The sequence below is a fragment of the Acipenser ruthenus genome, chromosome 6 (genome assembly GCF_902713425.1).
Source record: "Acipenser ruthenus chromosome 6, fAciRut3.2 maternal haplotype, whole genome shotgun sequence".
NCBI classification, from domain to species: Eukaryota; Metazoa; Chordata; class Actinopteri; order Acipenseriformes; family Acipenseridae; genus Acipenser; species Acipenser ruthenus.
Window position 1 is genome coordinate 1,109,965 of NC_081194.1, and position 15,416 is coordinate 1,125,380.

Below are 15,416 nucleotides of genomic sequence, written 5' to 3' on the forward strand. Positions count from 1 at the left end.
TGTATTTAGGCACGGGGATTGCACAATCACTTCACGTGCAAATAAAGTATGCAGTAGTACGTTTTGCAGCTCGGATCCCAGGAGTTCGGATGGACGTTTTACAGCTCGGGTCCCAGGAGTTCGGATGGACGTTTTACAGCTCGGGTCCCAGGAGTTCGGATGGACGTTTTACAGCTCGGGTCCCAGGAGTTCGGATGGACGTTTTACAGCTCGGGTCCCAGGAGTTCGGATGGACGTTTTACAGCTCGGGTCTGGTCAAGGTAAGGGACAAGGTGCCTTAACGAAGTTAGATATGGTTTTTATTTTTACAGAGCGACTTCAGCACATTCTGTACTAAATACTTTAGCTGAAATGTGAACACCAGAACGAAAGTGGCCTGCTTTATCCATCACAGGGAACACGCACCTTTCATCCTGTGAAATACGGTGCACTGGCAGGCTCCTAGCAAAGGAACCTGCAGCTAGGAAAGAATACAAAAGTGAACCCTTTCATAGACTCCTGGAGTCAGGAGACTCTGCATGGACACACGGTTTGGTGGTCCTGAATTTGGATAGGATCTCAGGAAAACATTCCTCTAGAGACCCCTAGCACCACTCAGGCACTGGCTGATTACTGGCACCGAGGAAAGTCATTTTAGTAGCTTGTTTCCATGAGCATGGATTGAGCGCCAAGCCGAGTGGATCCAAGGTTCTCCAGCATTGCTCCTGAACCTGCATTGCTAGTCTGCCATCCAAAGCCAGTTTGACAGATGTTGACAGTTCTTCCCCAGAAAGCCTTGCAGCTAAGGTCATATGCATTTGTTTACAAAACTGAAAGGATAGACGCTATTGCTTTGCTTCCGACAATCCGAACAATTCTTTGGTGTTTTCTTGTTTTCTGTTTCCTGCTCCCCCCGGATATGGATTAAATGTTTACGCCCACTCGTCACTTGATTGGTCAGTGTTGTGACGTACTTCCACCCATCCCACTTTGGCCTGCTTTGAGGAATGATACGAAAAAAACGTGGGTCGGCTAAATTAACATGGAAATGCAGCATCAGGGGGAGCATGGCTTTCAACCTGGGTTGAGTGGTGAATGGAAACAAGGTATTATTGAGCCAGCAGCTCCACTTCACACACTGCAGCACAGCCGGTATGATCACTGGAGGTACTGACCTCGCTTAGTTTCTCAGATCTGATCAGAGACCAAGCTGGCATGGCTGTAGGCTGCAATATTAACATTTTAAGAATCGTGTAACCTGAATAGTCTTGAGGTTTTTTTTTAAATGGGGAACAGAAATCAAGAAATCCCTGCATTATAAAAGCACCTTAGAAATGACCTGCAGAACTGTATATGGTACTTAACCTATTGTCCAACTAACCAGGTCAGTAGCTATAGGTTAACAGCAGTGCAATACGAGTGCAGCTGCAGTGACTTCTCTCTGTGTGCAATTACTGTGCCTGCAAGCCAGTGATCATTAACAAAATATCCAGGAACGTCTTTCACAGCCAGCTCAATACCTGCCTTGGAAAAACCCACGATATAAATCACACCTCGCGTACAATTAACAAGAACAATAAACACTGTGGGCTGTAAGGGGCAGGTTACACAGGGACCCACTCTTCAGAGATAGCTGTACCAGGGATCATTAGTTTGAGCTCTTTCTTCATCATCATCTCCGTAACCTTGACACTGGGTGCTAAACTACTCAAAATGTATCTCTTGAACAGACACACAGTACCCTTCAAATCTCAATCTCGAGACTGACACTGGCTTTTCACTATTATTTAATTAGTGACCAGGACACCTTACACCCTCACGAAAATAAATAAAATCCATCCCTTTGAAGCAAAATCAGGCTGACCTGAAAGCGCTGGGAAGGAAATGAAGTCAAGAGCAGAGACCCAACCCCCTGCTCCCTTTTCATACCCCTCCAAACATTTCATTACAGCTTTAGAAGAAAGCATTGTGCTGTTTGTGTAACAGCCTTTATTAAAACAGCTCGACCTAATTTCTGTGGAGAGCTTGATCCCAGTAATCGGTTCTTGAATAGCTACATCCTAAACTAGAATGATCAGGAGCCATGCAACTATGGGCTAGCCCTTTCCCTCTGTCCCTCTGTGGTTGTCTGCATTCCCAAAGGTAGACAATAAATAAAAGACTTTAAAAGCCGTCAGTGACACCTATGACCGTAATAAGCCTTGTGAGCAATAAATAAAACTTTATGACAAAGCCCGCTAGAGTGCAGCTCTGTGACTTGGTGTGCAATGGAAACTGCTGCAGGCAGGAATGCTGAGCCTGTGGTACTGAGCTATGCCGTGCCTTGACACTCTGCTATGATTCACACCAGTAAATAATAACAGGGGGGTTCTGCTCCACATCAGAGCACGCATGCCAGGATGCTGGGATTTAAAGCAAAGCTGTATCATTAGCAAAACTGTGAGAAACAAAATATAGACTAGGGTATGTGTTCCAGATGTCTACAGCGCTGTGTTTATGAGGAATGTATTCATATCTGTGTATATGCATGCATTACACATTTATTTATTTATCTACTAATCTGTTTTATGTATGTCTGTCTGTATATATGTATGTATATAATTATTATTTTAGCTGTTAAATTCTAATACTTGAGCCAGGAGGAAAAGTGGGTGTGACCCTGTGGCAGTGTGGCCCCGCCCCTATGTGTATCTCATTATTTATATGTTGCGCGTGGTGTATTAATGTTGGTATACATGTATTGGTGCATGGGATATAAATGTGTCTGTGTAGCACGGGTGATTTAAAATATATAGTTGTATTTAGGCACGGGGATTGCACAATCACTTCACGTGCAGATAAAGTATGTGAGCACAGGATTGCACAAATTTGTTCACGGGCCGAGATTCAAGAGAGAGAGAGAGAGAGAGAGAGAGAGAGAGAGAGAGAGAGAGAGAGAGAGAGAGAGAGAATTAAAAAGATACGTTTAAAAAGTAAAATAACAATTGCTATCATGCTAGAGGGCCAGCACGATACTTCTTGAGTGTTTAGTGTTCATCCACTGTGTTTGCTGTTTGTGTCTATTTTGGCCACCGCGCCGTTTTATTTTACAGTGTTTTTGAGTTTTGTTTAAATCTTTTATTTGTTTTTCTTAATATAAAGCGGAGCACCGTATGTCAGCACACACGTCATCCTGTTCACAGACCCAAATCAGAATCGTGGGACCAGCTTGAAACACACATCAGGAATTACAACTTCAAACGTTTAAACACTACCGAGCACACCTTTAAAAGGGGAGGGGAAGCCGTAAAAACCAATATACTTTGAATGCCATTTCACTTGATGTTTGAACACCTCACCAGGCACATCATCATGTGTACAGAGAGGTGCAGACCCCCAGGGAGAACACCTCACCAGACACATCATCATGTGTACAGAGAGGTGCAGACCCCCAGGGAGAACACCTCACCAGACACATCATCATGTGTACAGAGAGGTGCAGACCCCCAGGGAGAACACCTCACCAGGCACATCATCACGTGTACAGAGAGGTGCAGACCCCCAGGGAGAACACCTCACCAGACACATCATCATGTGTACAGAGAGGTGCAGACCCCCAGGGAGAACACCTCACCAGACACATCATCACGTGTACAGAGAGGTGCAGACCCCCAGGGAGAACACCTCACCAGGCACATCATCACGTGTACAGAGAGGTGCAGACCCCCAGGGAGAACACCTCACCAGGCACATCATCATGTGTACAGAGAGGTGCAGACCCCCAGGGAGAACACCTCACCAGGCACATCACCATGTTATTATTATTATTATTATTAGTTTATTTAGCAGATGCCTTTATCCAAGGTGACTTACAGAGACTAGGGTGCAGAGTCACTTACAACGTCTCACCCGAAAGACAGCACAATGAGGTTAAGTGACTTGCTCAGGGTCACACTGTGAGTCAGTGGCTGAGCCAAGATTTGAACCAGGGACTTCCTGGTTACAAGCCACAAGAACACACCGCCTCAGACATTAAAGGCGGCAATAAAAGATGTAGGCAATAAAGAAGATCTTTCCCTAAACACGATAGCTTTTTTTTTCGTGATGAATTATGTTTATTAGAGCATCTTATTTTGTACTTGCAGCCGTGGCGAGGATGTGTGTTAGCAACACACTTGTTTAAACAGTGGGAACTGGTCGAACATGAAAACCATCTCACTGTAACCTTCTAATGTCTCACAGCCTCACAGAAATGCAGGCCTGTAATATTCCTCTGGGTTTGTTGGTTAGCTGGGGTCCTGCTTGTATCTTCTCTGCACTCTCCTGGAACTCCCCTCACTTTCCTAACATTATATAACAACTCACCCCCGGCTTTCCCCCCCAGAGCGCTGCACAGGCAGGTCAGAATGTCCAGGGATGCTGCTCTCGTTACAACACAAGGGTTCAGCCTGCAAAACACAGGGGAGAGAGAGGGAGAGGTAAATAGACACAAATAAGGGACACATCCTTTAAATAAAAATCTTATTTCTCTCCCGCAATTCTCCACACATAACCAGTCCAGAGAGAGTGGCAGTCCTACTGGGGGAGGGACACACTGGCTACCCACTATGTCTGTGCCTGTCACAGACTGAGGGACACACAGGGACTGCTCTGCACAGTATGTGTGTGCCTGTCAGCCTGTGAGACACACAGTGAGCGCTCTGCACATGGGCACTGACAGTGGAGGGACACACAGTGAGTGCTCTGCACATGGGCACTGACAGCGGAGGGACACACAGTGAGTGCTCTGCACATGGGCACTGACAGTGGAGGGACACACAGTGAGTGCTCTGCACATGGGCACTGACAGCGGAGGGACACACAGTGAGTGCTCTGCACATGGGCACTGACAGCGGAGGGACACACAGTGCTCTGCACATGGGGGGCTGTTTGTTTATTTACCAGTGTTCCGTTTTACATTCCTACCTCTATTTAATTATTCCTTTTATACTGATGTTCATAATGTTTATAATTATATATTGTACATTTATCTGCTTTGGCAATACCGCCAATGTTGTCATAAAAGCACCTTTGAATTTTCACACAGAAAAAGATAGGCTTTTATATTTAAACGTAGTACAAACTTAAGTTTCTGAATGAATGCACTGTTGACTGAACTGCACTTTGGACTGCTGTTTATAACAATATATCATCCAAGATAAAGGAGTACACCAAGACTATCTGGAGTGGCTTTCAATGTTTGTTTTGTTTTTTGAACTGCAAAACTATAAGCGGATTTCTGACCCCATGCAGGCGAGATGGGTGTAGAACCTGCTGTAACTACTCCCTTGTGCATTGGTGAAGACGCTGATTCACGCAGAGTGTGGTCTCCACAACCTCCCTCTTACATAACACAAGGCGAGATGATGTTTAACAAAGCAGAATTCAGCATACTTCCAAAGAGGGGAGGGAGCCAGAGCACACAAGCTCAGCACACACAGACATGTGTTCCACAGCCCCCAGCTGGGACCACGTCTGAAACCTGAGAGCCTCCGCTTTACTGTATTTCTATTTTATATTTATTTAAAGAGTGATAACCAAATCTTACTATCTTAGTGAAACACTAATTTACAGCCAGCCCTTGTAGCACAGCAATACATTTAAACAGACAATATTTCACAGAGTTGTTTGTGTTTGTTATGTTTTTAACCATGCCCCCCATGTAGAATCCTTGTACAGATTAGGATATCATACACAAAAAAAGCAATAAAAAAGGGATGGAGATTCAAAATACACAAAAATCAAACTACCTTACTGTTAGTGTACAGGCTTCTGATTACCATTAATTAGGCATGTCTTTTAAGTACACACACTCTATACTGAGCGAGTACGACTCTGAAAAAGACCAGGTAGTTCATATCCCTCTTTCCCACAGAACTGAGGTATGAACTCAAAGACCCACATTGTTACACAAGAGTGAGACAGCCCTATGCACTGCACTGGCAGAGAGCGCCGATTCTCAAACTGCACTGCACTGCACTGAACTGCACTGGCAGAGAGCGACAATTCTCAAACTGCACTGCACTGCACTGCACTGGCAGAGAGCGCTGATTCTCTAACTGCACTGCACTGCACTGGCAGAGAGCGACAATTCTTAAACTGCACTGCACTGGCAGAGATTGACGATTCTCAAACTGCACTGCACTGGCAGAGAGCGCTGATTCTCAAACTGCACTGCACTGGGAGAGCGATGATTCTCAAACAGCCCTTCAAAATACCAGCACCGCCAAACAGTTATATCATGTATTTTGGCACAACACGCATTCCAGCCAAGGAGTCAACGCATCACAGGCATTTAATAAAGACATGGTTTTCATTAGCACAGCATCCAGATCAGTTTTGAAAACAAAGTGCAGATTTCTTTATTGGTGTATGTAATGCATTTGACCATATTGCAGTGGGTGGGACACTTCAATAAGATACCCCGTCCAACAACCAGTGGGTTTGGGAAGCGATATTAAAAGCTTCAAAATACATTTAGCGTGTTCATAAAATTGTTTTGCAATGCGCCTCCAAGTCTCCAGTGTTAGCCACCATCCTGTCAGGCCCACAGCTTGGACTGCTAGTCCTCATCACTCAGCTCTAACCTGAGGTACACTCTGTCTCCCAGTCCTTAAGCTCTAATCACTGGAGCCACACTGCCTCCTTCTCTCAGCTCTAACCACTAGAACCACACTGCCTCCCTCTGTGTCCCTCAGCTCTAACCACTAGAGCCACACTGCCTCCTTCTCTCAGCTCTAACCACTACAGCCACACTGCCTCCCTCTCTGTCTCTCACCTCTAACCACTAGAGCCACACTGACTCCTTCTCTCACATTCCCTCAGCTCTAACCACTGGAGCCAAACTGCCTCCTTCTCTCTCATTCTCTCAGCTCTACCCACTGGAGCCACACTGCCTCCTTCTCTCAGCTCTAACCACTAGAGTCACACTGCTTCCTTCTCTCCCATTCCCTCAGCTCTATCCACTGGAGCCACACTGCCTCCTTCTCTCAGCTCTAACCACTAGAGCCACACTGCCTCCTTCTCTCCCATTCCCTCAGCTCTATCCACTGGAGCCACACTGCCTCCTTCTCTCAGCTCTAACCACTAGAGCCACACTGCCTCCTTCTCTCCCATTACCTCAGCTCTAACCACTGGAGCCACACTGCCTCCCTCTCTCAGTCACTCAGCTCTAACCACCAAATCACAATGTTTATCAATGGAAACATTCACTCTCTTAGACCTTATTAATGAACCACACTTTAACTTAGACTCTGTCAGACTTGAGGTGCTGCAATTAGCTGGTGGGGCTATGGAGGGACTGAGGTGCTGGGTCTTGTACCCAGTGTGGGAGCTGCAGACACACAAGAGGGCATCAGTACAAGAATATGTGTCGCTCAGCACAGAGCTGCTTAAATCTTTTATTTTTCCTTAATTTTATCTTGCAATAAAACGGAAAAATGACTCCACAAAGCACTTCTACAGGTTACATACCAAGGGCCTTTGTAGGCAGTAATAACAGCAAGTTTCCAAGTACAGACCTCCTTGCCAAAGGCTACAAGTAACCCAAGCAAGTGATTTCCGTAGGCTCTTTCTAAAACATTGCAGACACAGAGGCTAGATATTTTCATTAAAAGAAAAAGAAAGAATCCGTCCGCAGGTCCTCTCTGCGCACCCTGGCACAGGCATCGTCCAAACACCAGCTCGAGTCATACATGACATGCAAAGTGCCTTTGATCTGCCACGGCTCTTTCAAAGGCTCAGCCTGACACGCTGATTATTTGAAAGCAGCACACCAGCGCGTATTTTCCATTGCCTCTCCAGTGAATACCTTTTCCATGGGATTAGATCAGGGGTAGAGAGCCTGGGGGGGGGGGGGGGGGGGGTGCTCAATGGACACGACCTTGACCCGGACACTGGTGCTCTTCACATCTGGGACACGGGAATCAGAGCACTGGGAAATCATTCCCGACGTAGCCCGAACCAATCCACAGCACAACCGGCACAGTGCTATTAATATTATCTAAGTAGATAAACAGCAGCTCCGATTTCTGGGGAATGTGTCAGTTGTGTGATGTCCCTTATAAAAGTTTCCCACAGTAAAAGCAGAGCCAAGTGTAATAAAGCACAGAGAAAGAATGGTAAAGTACAAGTAAGCACTGTAAAGCACAGGGGTGTATGGCAAGACACTAAAAAACAAAACTATGGTAAGCTAACCTTTATAAACATGCCCCATAGTAAAAGCATAGCAAAGTGTAATAAAGCACAGTGAAAGCATGGTAAAGCATAGGTAAGCATTGTAAAACACAGAGAGGTATGGTAAAACACATTAAATACGGGAACCACGGTAATCTATGGTAAAACCATTGGTAATGCACGGGGGAAACGGCAAAACGACCTTGCAAAAATACTGCGGTACATTTTGATAAGGGGTTATATAAAAAGGGACTGCGAAGGAATATATTTGACTTGATTCATTTTGTCTCTTTGGTGTTAAAGCTGGCAGATTGAAATCCTCAGACTTGATTACTTTGACACCATCATTAAAAGCATTGTGAGGTCATCACCTCCGTCAGCCACAGAAACACAGCCAAAGCAGAGAGGAACCGGGGTGCACCGCTCCGCCAGAGTATCAGTGAGATTAGGCTTTTAATGATCCCCTAGTTTAGCTTATGCCATACTCAAACTCAGTTACTGACAGAAATTCCAAACATGCACTTTATAAAAGATTCATGTCATAATAATAACTTGAGAACGTTTCAAGCTGTTAGCTGCAATACCTTAAGAGACTCCCTATAGAGGTCAGAGACTTTTAAATGTGCACCTTTCACATGTGCAAAACAAACAGGCTTCTGTATTACACAAACACACATGCCAGACTGAATCACAACCTGGGCCGGCTCGCGAGGATATGAAGTGACCTCCACTGGAACGGGAGTTAAAAAGATCAGCAGCAGGACTTCATGCAGTCTTCAGCTACAGGACATGAGACTTTATAGTGATGTTTAAGCCCATCACGGGCAATAAAACTGCCAAGTTCAGCACTGGAACCGGGCCACATCTTGATAGTTGGTCCAAATCACTTGACCTTTTTATGAAAACTGAGCTTGCATAAAATAAACCAAAGCTTTACATATCAAGTTAATTGTCTGTGTGTGGGCATATGCTATGATTGTGTTTACTAAATGTAGTTAACCAACTCTGTTTATTCTGACTAACAGGAGATGTGGTGTGGTGGTTGGGGGTGGGGGGGGGGTACGCACCTCGTTGCCAGCCAGAGTCTGGCTCGGACACAGGTGATGATGTCACGGAGCTCATGCTGCGTCTCTGAATCAGCCCTGTGTTTGCTCTCCAGGTAGGCGCGCAGCAAGTGAAGGACCTGAAATCGGGGATAGAGAAATGACAGACCGCTGCAGTGAAAATGTTAGTTCAGTCCCTGCTCTCCTGTATTTACCTCCCTGTCAAACTCTGAAGGCAGGCACCTGGCGGTGCAGGACCCAAAGCAGATTTGTTTTATAATTTCCATTACTACCACCCCCTCACCCTCACCCTCACCCTCACCATGCCCTGCCACACTGTGAAAACGTTCCTGTCTGGCTCGATATCTGATGGGAATTGAATGATGCACACAAACATGGTGCTAGCCATCAAAGATTCTGCACAACGCCACTGGAAAAACATTTATGATGTCATTTTCTTGTGAAAGAAACAGAGTAGCACATGGGAACAGGAGCAAACAACTCCCCAGTAATGTTGAAGCTGACACCCTGGGATCCTTCAAGAAGCTGCTTGATGAGATTCTGGGATCAATAAGCTACTAACAACCAAACGAGCAAGATGGGCTGAATAGTCTCCTCTCGTTTGTAAACTTTCTTATGTTCTAAAAACTGAAACAATGTGCATGCACAATCCTGGACAACAGTGTGTAAAGTCGCCATGCGATGCATAAATAAAAATATCAGGCAATAGCAAAACACCGGCCAGAATGTTCCAAATCGACAATGTTACCCCCCCCCCCCCCCCACAACTGCTTCAGTATTTGGAAGAGCATTCCCTAGGCTTTGATCGTTGTCTGGCAGTCTCTGGGCATGAAGGCAATGTCTGTTTAATGGTCTTTATTGGTGCTGTACAAATACAAAGAAAATGGTGTAGATGAAGTGATGAGGTGTTAATCAGTGCTGTCTCTGACAACAAACAAAGACACCCAAGCAAGGTCTATTTACAAGGGCTGTGTTCTCATTGCATGCAGGGTGGCTCTACAGTAAGGAGAAGTGTCCTGTATGCAGCTGTCAGTATTTCAGAAGGTAATTATGAACCCGCGTTGTCACCAGTTGTCAAAAACAAATTCCCCTTTTCAAAGCCCATGTGTGTCCTGAAGACTGGTACCCTTGACGACCTGGGCCCATGAACACAGACACCATTGCTTTACTTCCTAGTGTCTATGGGGTCAAAGCATGTTACTGGCTGCAGAGTATGTCAGTCTAGAGGGGAAGCAGCTGGTTGGTTAATGACTGGAAAGAAGGTTCTGCCGGGGTGGGGACAATTTCACACTCCAGGTGAAGAGACCATGTGGAATACTTGAAAGCAAGGCTTGCAAACAGAGATTTTCTATTTCAATAACATTTTGGCATTTCTTTTAAAACTGCATGTCCAAGACTTACATAGCCTGACAGGTAAGGTTTATTTTGGTAGCTGCAACCCCGTCAATGGGCTCTCCTTTCTGTCGAGAAGCAGAGTGAGTTTGTTTAAGAAGCCAGGAGTGATCAGACAGGCTGACTTTTCTCTTTGGATTGCATGTTGGTTCTGCTTGTCTCTAGATTGCATGTTGGTTCTGCTTGTCTCTCTAGATTGCATGTTGGTTCTGCTTGTCTCTCTAGATTGCATGTTGGTTCTGCTTGTCTCTCTAGCTTGCATGTTGGTTCTGCTTGTCTCTCTAGCTTGCATGTTGGTTCTGCTTGTCTCTCTGGATTGCATGTTGGTTCTGCTTGTCTCTCTGGATTGCATGTTGGTTCTGCTTGTCTCTCTAGCTTGCATGTTGGTTCTGCTTGTCTCTCTGGATTGCATGTTGGTTCTGCTTGTCTCTCTGGATTGCATGTTGGTTCTGCTTGTCTCTCTAGCTTGCATGTTGTTTCTGCTTGTCTCTCTGGATTGCATGTTGGTTCTGCTTGTCTCTCTGGATTGCATGCTGGTTCTGCTTGTCTCTGGATTGCATGTTGGTTCTGCTTGTCTCTCTGGATTGCATGTTAGTTCTGCTTGTCTCTCTGGATTGCATGTTGGTTCTGTTTGTCTCTCTAGATTGCATGTTGGTTCTGTTTGTCTCTCTGGATTGCATGTTGGTTCTGCTTGTCTCTAGATTGCATGTTGGTTCTGCTTGTCTCTAGATTGCATGCTGGTTCTGCTTGTCTCTCTAGATTGCATGCTGGTTCTGCTTGTCTCTCTAGATTGCATGTTGGTTCTGCTTGTCTCTAGATTGCATGTTGGTTCTGCTTGTCTCTCTGGATTGCATGTTGGTTCTGCTTGTCTCTCTGGATTGCATGTTGGTTCTGCTTGTCTCTCTGGATTGCATGTTGGTTCTGCTTGTCTCTCTAGATTGCATGTTGGTTCTGCTTGTCTCTGGATTGCATGTTGGTTCTGCTTGTCTCTGGATTGCATGCTGGTTCTGCTTGTCTCTGGATTGCATGCTGGTTCTGCTTGTCTCTCTAGATTGCATGTTGGTTCTGCTTGTCTCTAGATTGCATGTTGGTTCTGCTTGTCTCTAGATTGCATGTTGGTTCTGCTTGTCTCTGGATTGCATGTTGGTTCTGCTTGTCTCTCTAGATTGCATGCTGGTTCTGCTTGTCTCTGGATTGCATGTTGGTTCTGCTTGTCTCTGGATTGCATGTTGGTTCTGCTTGTCTCTCTGGATTGCATGTTGGTTCTGCTTGTCTCTCTAGATTGCATGTTGGTTCTGCTTGTCTCTGGATTGCATGTTGGTTCTGCTTGTCTCTGGATTGCATGCTGGTTCTGCTTGTCTCTGGATTGCATGCTGGTTCTGCTTGTCTCTCTAGATTGCATGTTGGTTCTGCTTGTCTCTAGATTGCATGTTGGTTCTGCTTGTCTCTAGATTGCATGTTGGTTCTGCTTGTCTCTGGATTGCATGTTGGTTCTGCTTGTCTCTCTAGATTGCATGCTGGTTCTGCTTGTCTCTGGATTGCATGTTGGTTCTGCTTGTCTCTGGATTGCATGCTGGTTCTGCTTGTCTCTGGATTGCATATTGGTTCTGCTTGTCTCTCTGGATTGCATGTTGGTTCTGTTTGTCTCTCTGGATTGCATGCTGGTTCTGCTTGTCTCTAGATTGCATGTTGGTTCTGCTTGTCTCTGGATTGCATGCTGGTTCTGCTTGTCTCTGGATTGCATGCTGGTTCTGCTTGTCTCTCTAGATTGCATGTTGGTTCTGCTTGTCTCTAGATTGCATGTTGGTTCTGCTTGTCTCTCTGGATTGCATGTTGGTTCTGCTTGTCTCTCTGGATTGCATGTTGGTTCTGCTTGTCTCTCTAGATTGCATGTTGGTTCTGCTTGTCTCTGGATTGCATGTTGGTTCTGCTTGTCTCTGGATTGCATGCTGGTTCTGCTTGTCCCTGGATTGCATGCTGGTTCTGCTTGTCTCTGGATTGCATGCTGGTTCTGCTCGTCTCTCTAGATTGCATGTTGGTTCTGCTTGTCTCTAGATTGCATGTTGGTTCTGCTTGTCTCTGGATTGCATGTTGGTTCTGCTTGTCTCTGGATTGCATGTTGGTTCTGTTTGTCTCTCTGGATTGCATGTTGGTTCTGCTTGTCTCTCTAGATTGCATGCTGGTTCTGCTTGTCTCTGGATTGCATGTTGGTTCTGCTTGTCTCTGGATTGCATGCTGGTTCTGCTTGTCTCTGGATTGCATGTTGGTTCTGCTTGTCTCTCTGGATTGCATGTTGGTTCTGTTTGTCTCTCTGGATTGCATGCTGGTTCTGCTTGTCTCTGGATTGCATGCTGGTTCTGCTTGTCTCTCTAGATTGCATGTTGGTTCTGCTTGTCTCTAGATTGCATGTTGGTTCTGCTTGTCTCTGGATTGCATGTTGGTTCTGCTTGTCTCTCTGGATTGCATGTTGGTTCTGTTTGTCTCTCTGGATTGCATGTTGGTTCTGCTTGTCTCTCTAGATTGCATGTTGGTTCTGCTTGTCTCTGGATTGCATGTTGGTTCTGCTTGTCTCTGGATTGCATGCTGGTTCTGCTTGTCTCTAGATTGCATGCTGGTTCTGCTTGTCTCTGGATTGCATGTTGGTTCTGCTGGTCTCTGGATTGCATGTTGGTTCTGCTTGTCTCTGGATTGCATGCTGGTTCTGCTTGTCTCTAGATTGCATGCTGGTTCTGCTTGTCTCTGGATTGCATGTTGGTTCTGCTTGTCTCTGGATTGCATGCTGGTTCTGCTTGTCTCTAGATTGCATGCTGGTTCTGCTTGTCTCTGGATTGCATGTTGGTTCTGCCTCCTCCGCGTGCATGGTTTTTTCCACAACGCTTGGCATGTTTACAAAGCGTGTATATTTTCTCTGCACCAGGAATGCACAGTGCTGGTGATGTCAGTGATCTGAACAGGACTGTGTTGTTACAGCCTTGCTGAGAGGAATGTGAATATTTATAGAGGGCCCATCATTTATACAAACAGAGCTTTGGGCATGTTAGTCAAACGGAGCCCCAGTCTGATTGAACTTCAGGTTTGTCACGCTTAGGGAGGGATGGGAGGTGGAGGGGGTGAACTGATGCTGTGGGAGGAGGATTATAGATCCTGAAGTGAAACAGCCACTTCGGCAGCATGTACAAATATAAAGAGGCTCCTTGAGTCTCACTAGGGGAGAGCAAGGGAAGAACCACTAATCAGTTACAGGATCTAAGATCTTTAGCAAAACATGCTGTAGTTATGTTTTGACAAAGAATACCACGACTATTAAATACATCTATACCTATCTATCTATCTATCTATCTATCTATCTATCTATATATATATATATATATATATACACACACATTACCTATACATACTTTAAACTCTTCTAGATTCTAGTTCTCATATGTATATCTATGCAAGTGCAGTGTGTTATTGAGGTTTAACCCCCAGCACCTTGTCCAGTCTGCAAGAGCCTCTCATTGTCCTACAGTGCCTCCTTATGGCAGGGTGAGGCATTGCTGTATTAACACCAACACTGGTGGCAGCCAGTGTGTGTGCAGCCCTAACCTCTCCCTCAAACTCTGTTCCACTTGTGAAAGGGACAGAATTCTCAGAATACTATTCTAATTTAATTGAAACAAATAAAAATAATCCTATATTTATTGTTGCTACCCTAGATAAATTAATTAATCCTTTCCGTAATAGTCCTACCCTTGACATTGGCTCCTCTCACAGCTGCAATGACTTCTTACATTTCTTTCAAACTAAAATAGTAGACATCAGCCTATGCTTACACACAATTTGGATCCTAAAGTCCTCAATAACTATAGGCCAGTCTCCAACCTACCATTCTTAGATAAGGGTCTAGAGAGAGTTCTTGCAATACAATTACAAACATTTCTAACTCAATAGTATATTCGAGAAGTTTCAGTCTGGTACTCGTGCTGCACATAGCACCAAGACAGCCCTTGTCAGAGCTGTGAATGATCTGCTGTCCTATCCTAGTTAAAGTCTTATCTTTTCTGATTTTTCAGTTTGTCTCTATTGGGGAGGTAAAATCGGCATTATCGGAAGTTGTCTGTGTTGTTCCACAGGGCTCCATTCTAGGTCCCTTGTTGTTTTCATTATATATGCTACCGTTGGTCACAAAACCAACTAAAAGGAAATGTGGGATTACATGAGCTCGACCCTTGCAGTCTCGCATCAAAACTTAAACTAGAAATTAAGAGTTTGGGGGTCATCTTTGATCCTGATCTCCTCATTTGAGAGTCATATTAGGGAAGTTACTAAAGTATCTTTTTACCATTTGAGAAATAGTCAAACTTACACCAATTATTTCTGTATCTGATGCCAAGTGACTAATGCATGCCTTTGTTTCATCTGGAATTGATTATTGTAATGCACTTTTTTCTGGTGTCCCAAAACATGTGGTATCGCACTTGCAGCTTCTTCAGAATACCGCCGCTAGAATTCTGACTAAAACCAGAAAAAGTGAACATATTACCCCTGTTTTGGCCTCTTTACACTGGCTCCCTGTGCAGTATAGAATTGATTTTAAGATTTTGCTGTTAACTTACAAGGCCCTGAATGGATTAGCACCTAGTAACTTGCAGGAGCCACTGACTCCGTATCTTCCAAACTGCACTCTGAGTTCACAGGATGCGGGGCTGCTGGCTATTCCTAGGATCAACATAAGCAACACAGGAATTCTCGCCTTCGTTTGTCAGGGAAGCTGGGACCGTTACAGTTTTCAAGTCAAGACTA

General features: G+C 45.0%; 1 protein-coding gene across 1 annotated transcript in view; it reads right to left on the minus strand.

The window, feature by feature from the left end:
• Nucleotides 1-15,416, minus strand: part of LOC117410467 (thyroid adenoma-associated protein homolog) — a 178,993-nt gene that overhangs the window by 20,363 nt on the left and 143,214 nt on the right. Inside the window, exons 30-31 of the mRNA XM_034017036.3 lie at nt 9,240-9,355; nt 4,324-4,406 (exon numbers count right to left, since the gene is read on the minus strand). Of these exons, the coding sequence (XP_033872927.3) occupies nt 4,324-4,406; nt 9,240-9,355 (199 nt within the window). The remainder of the gene's footprint in view (nt 1-4,323; nt 4,407-9,239; nt 9,356-15,416) is intronic.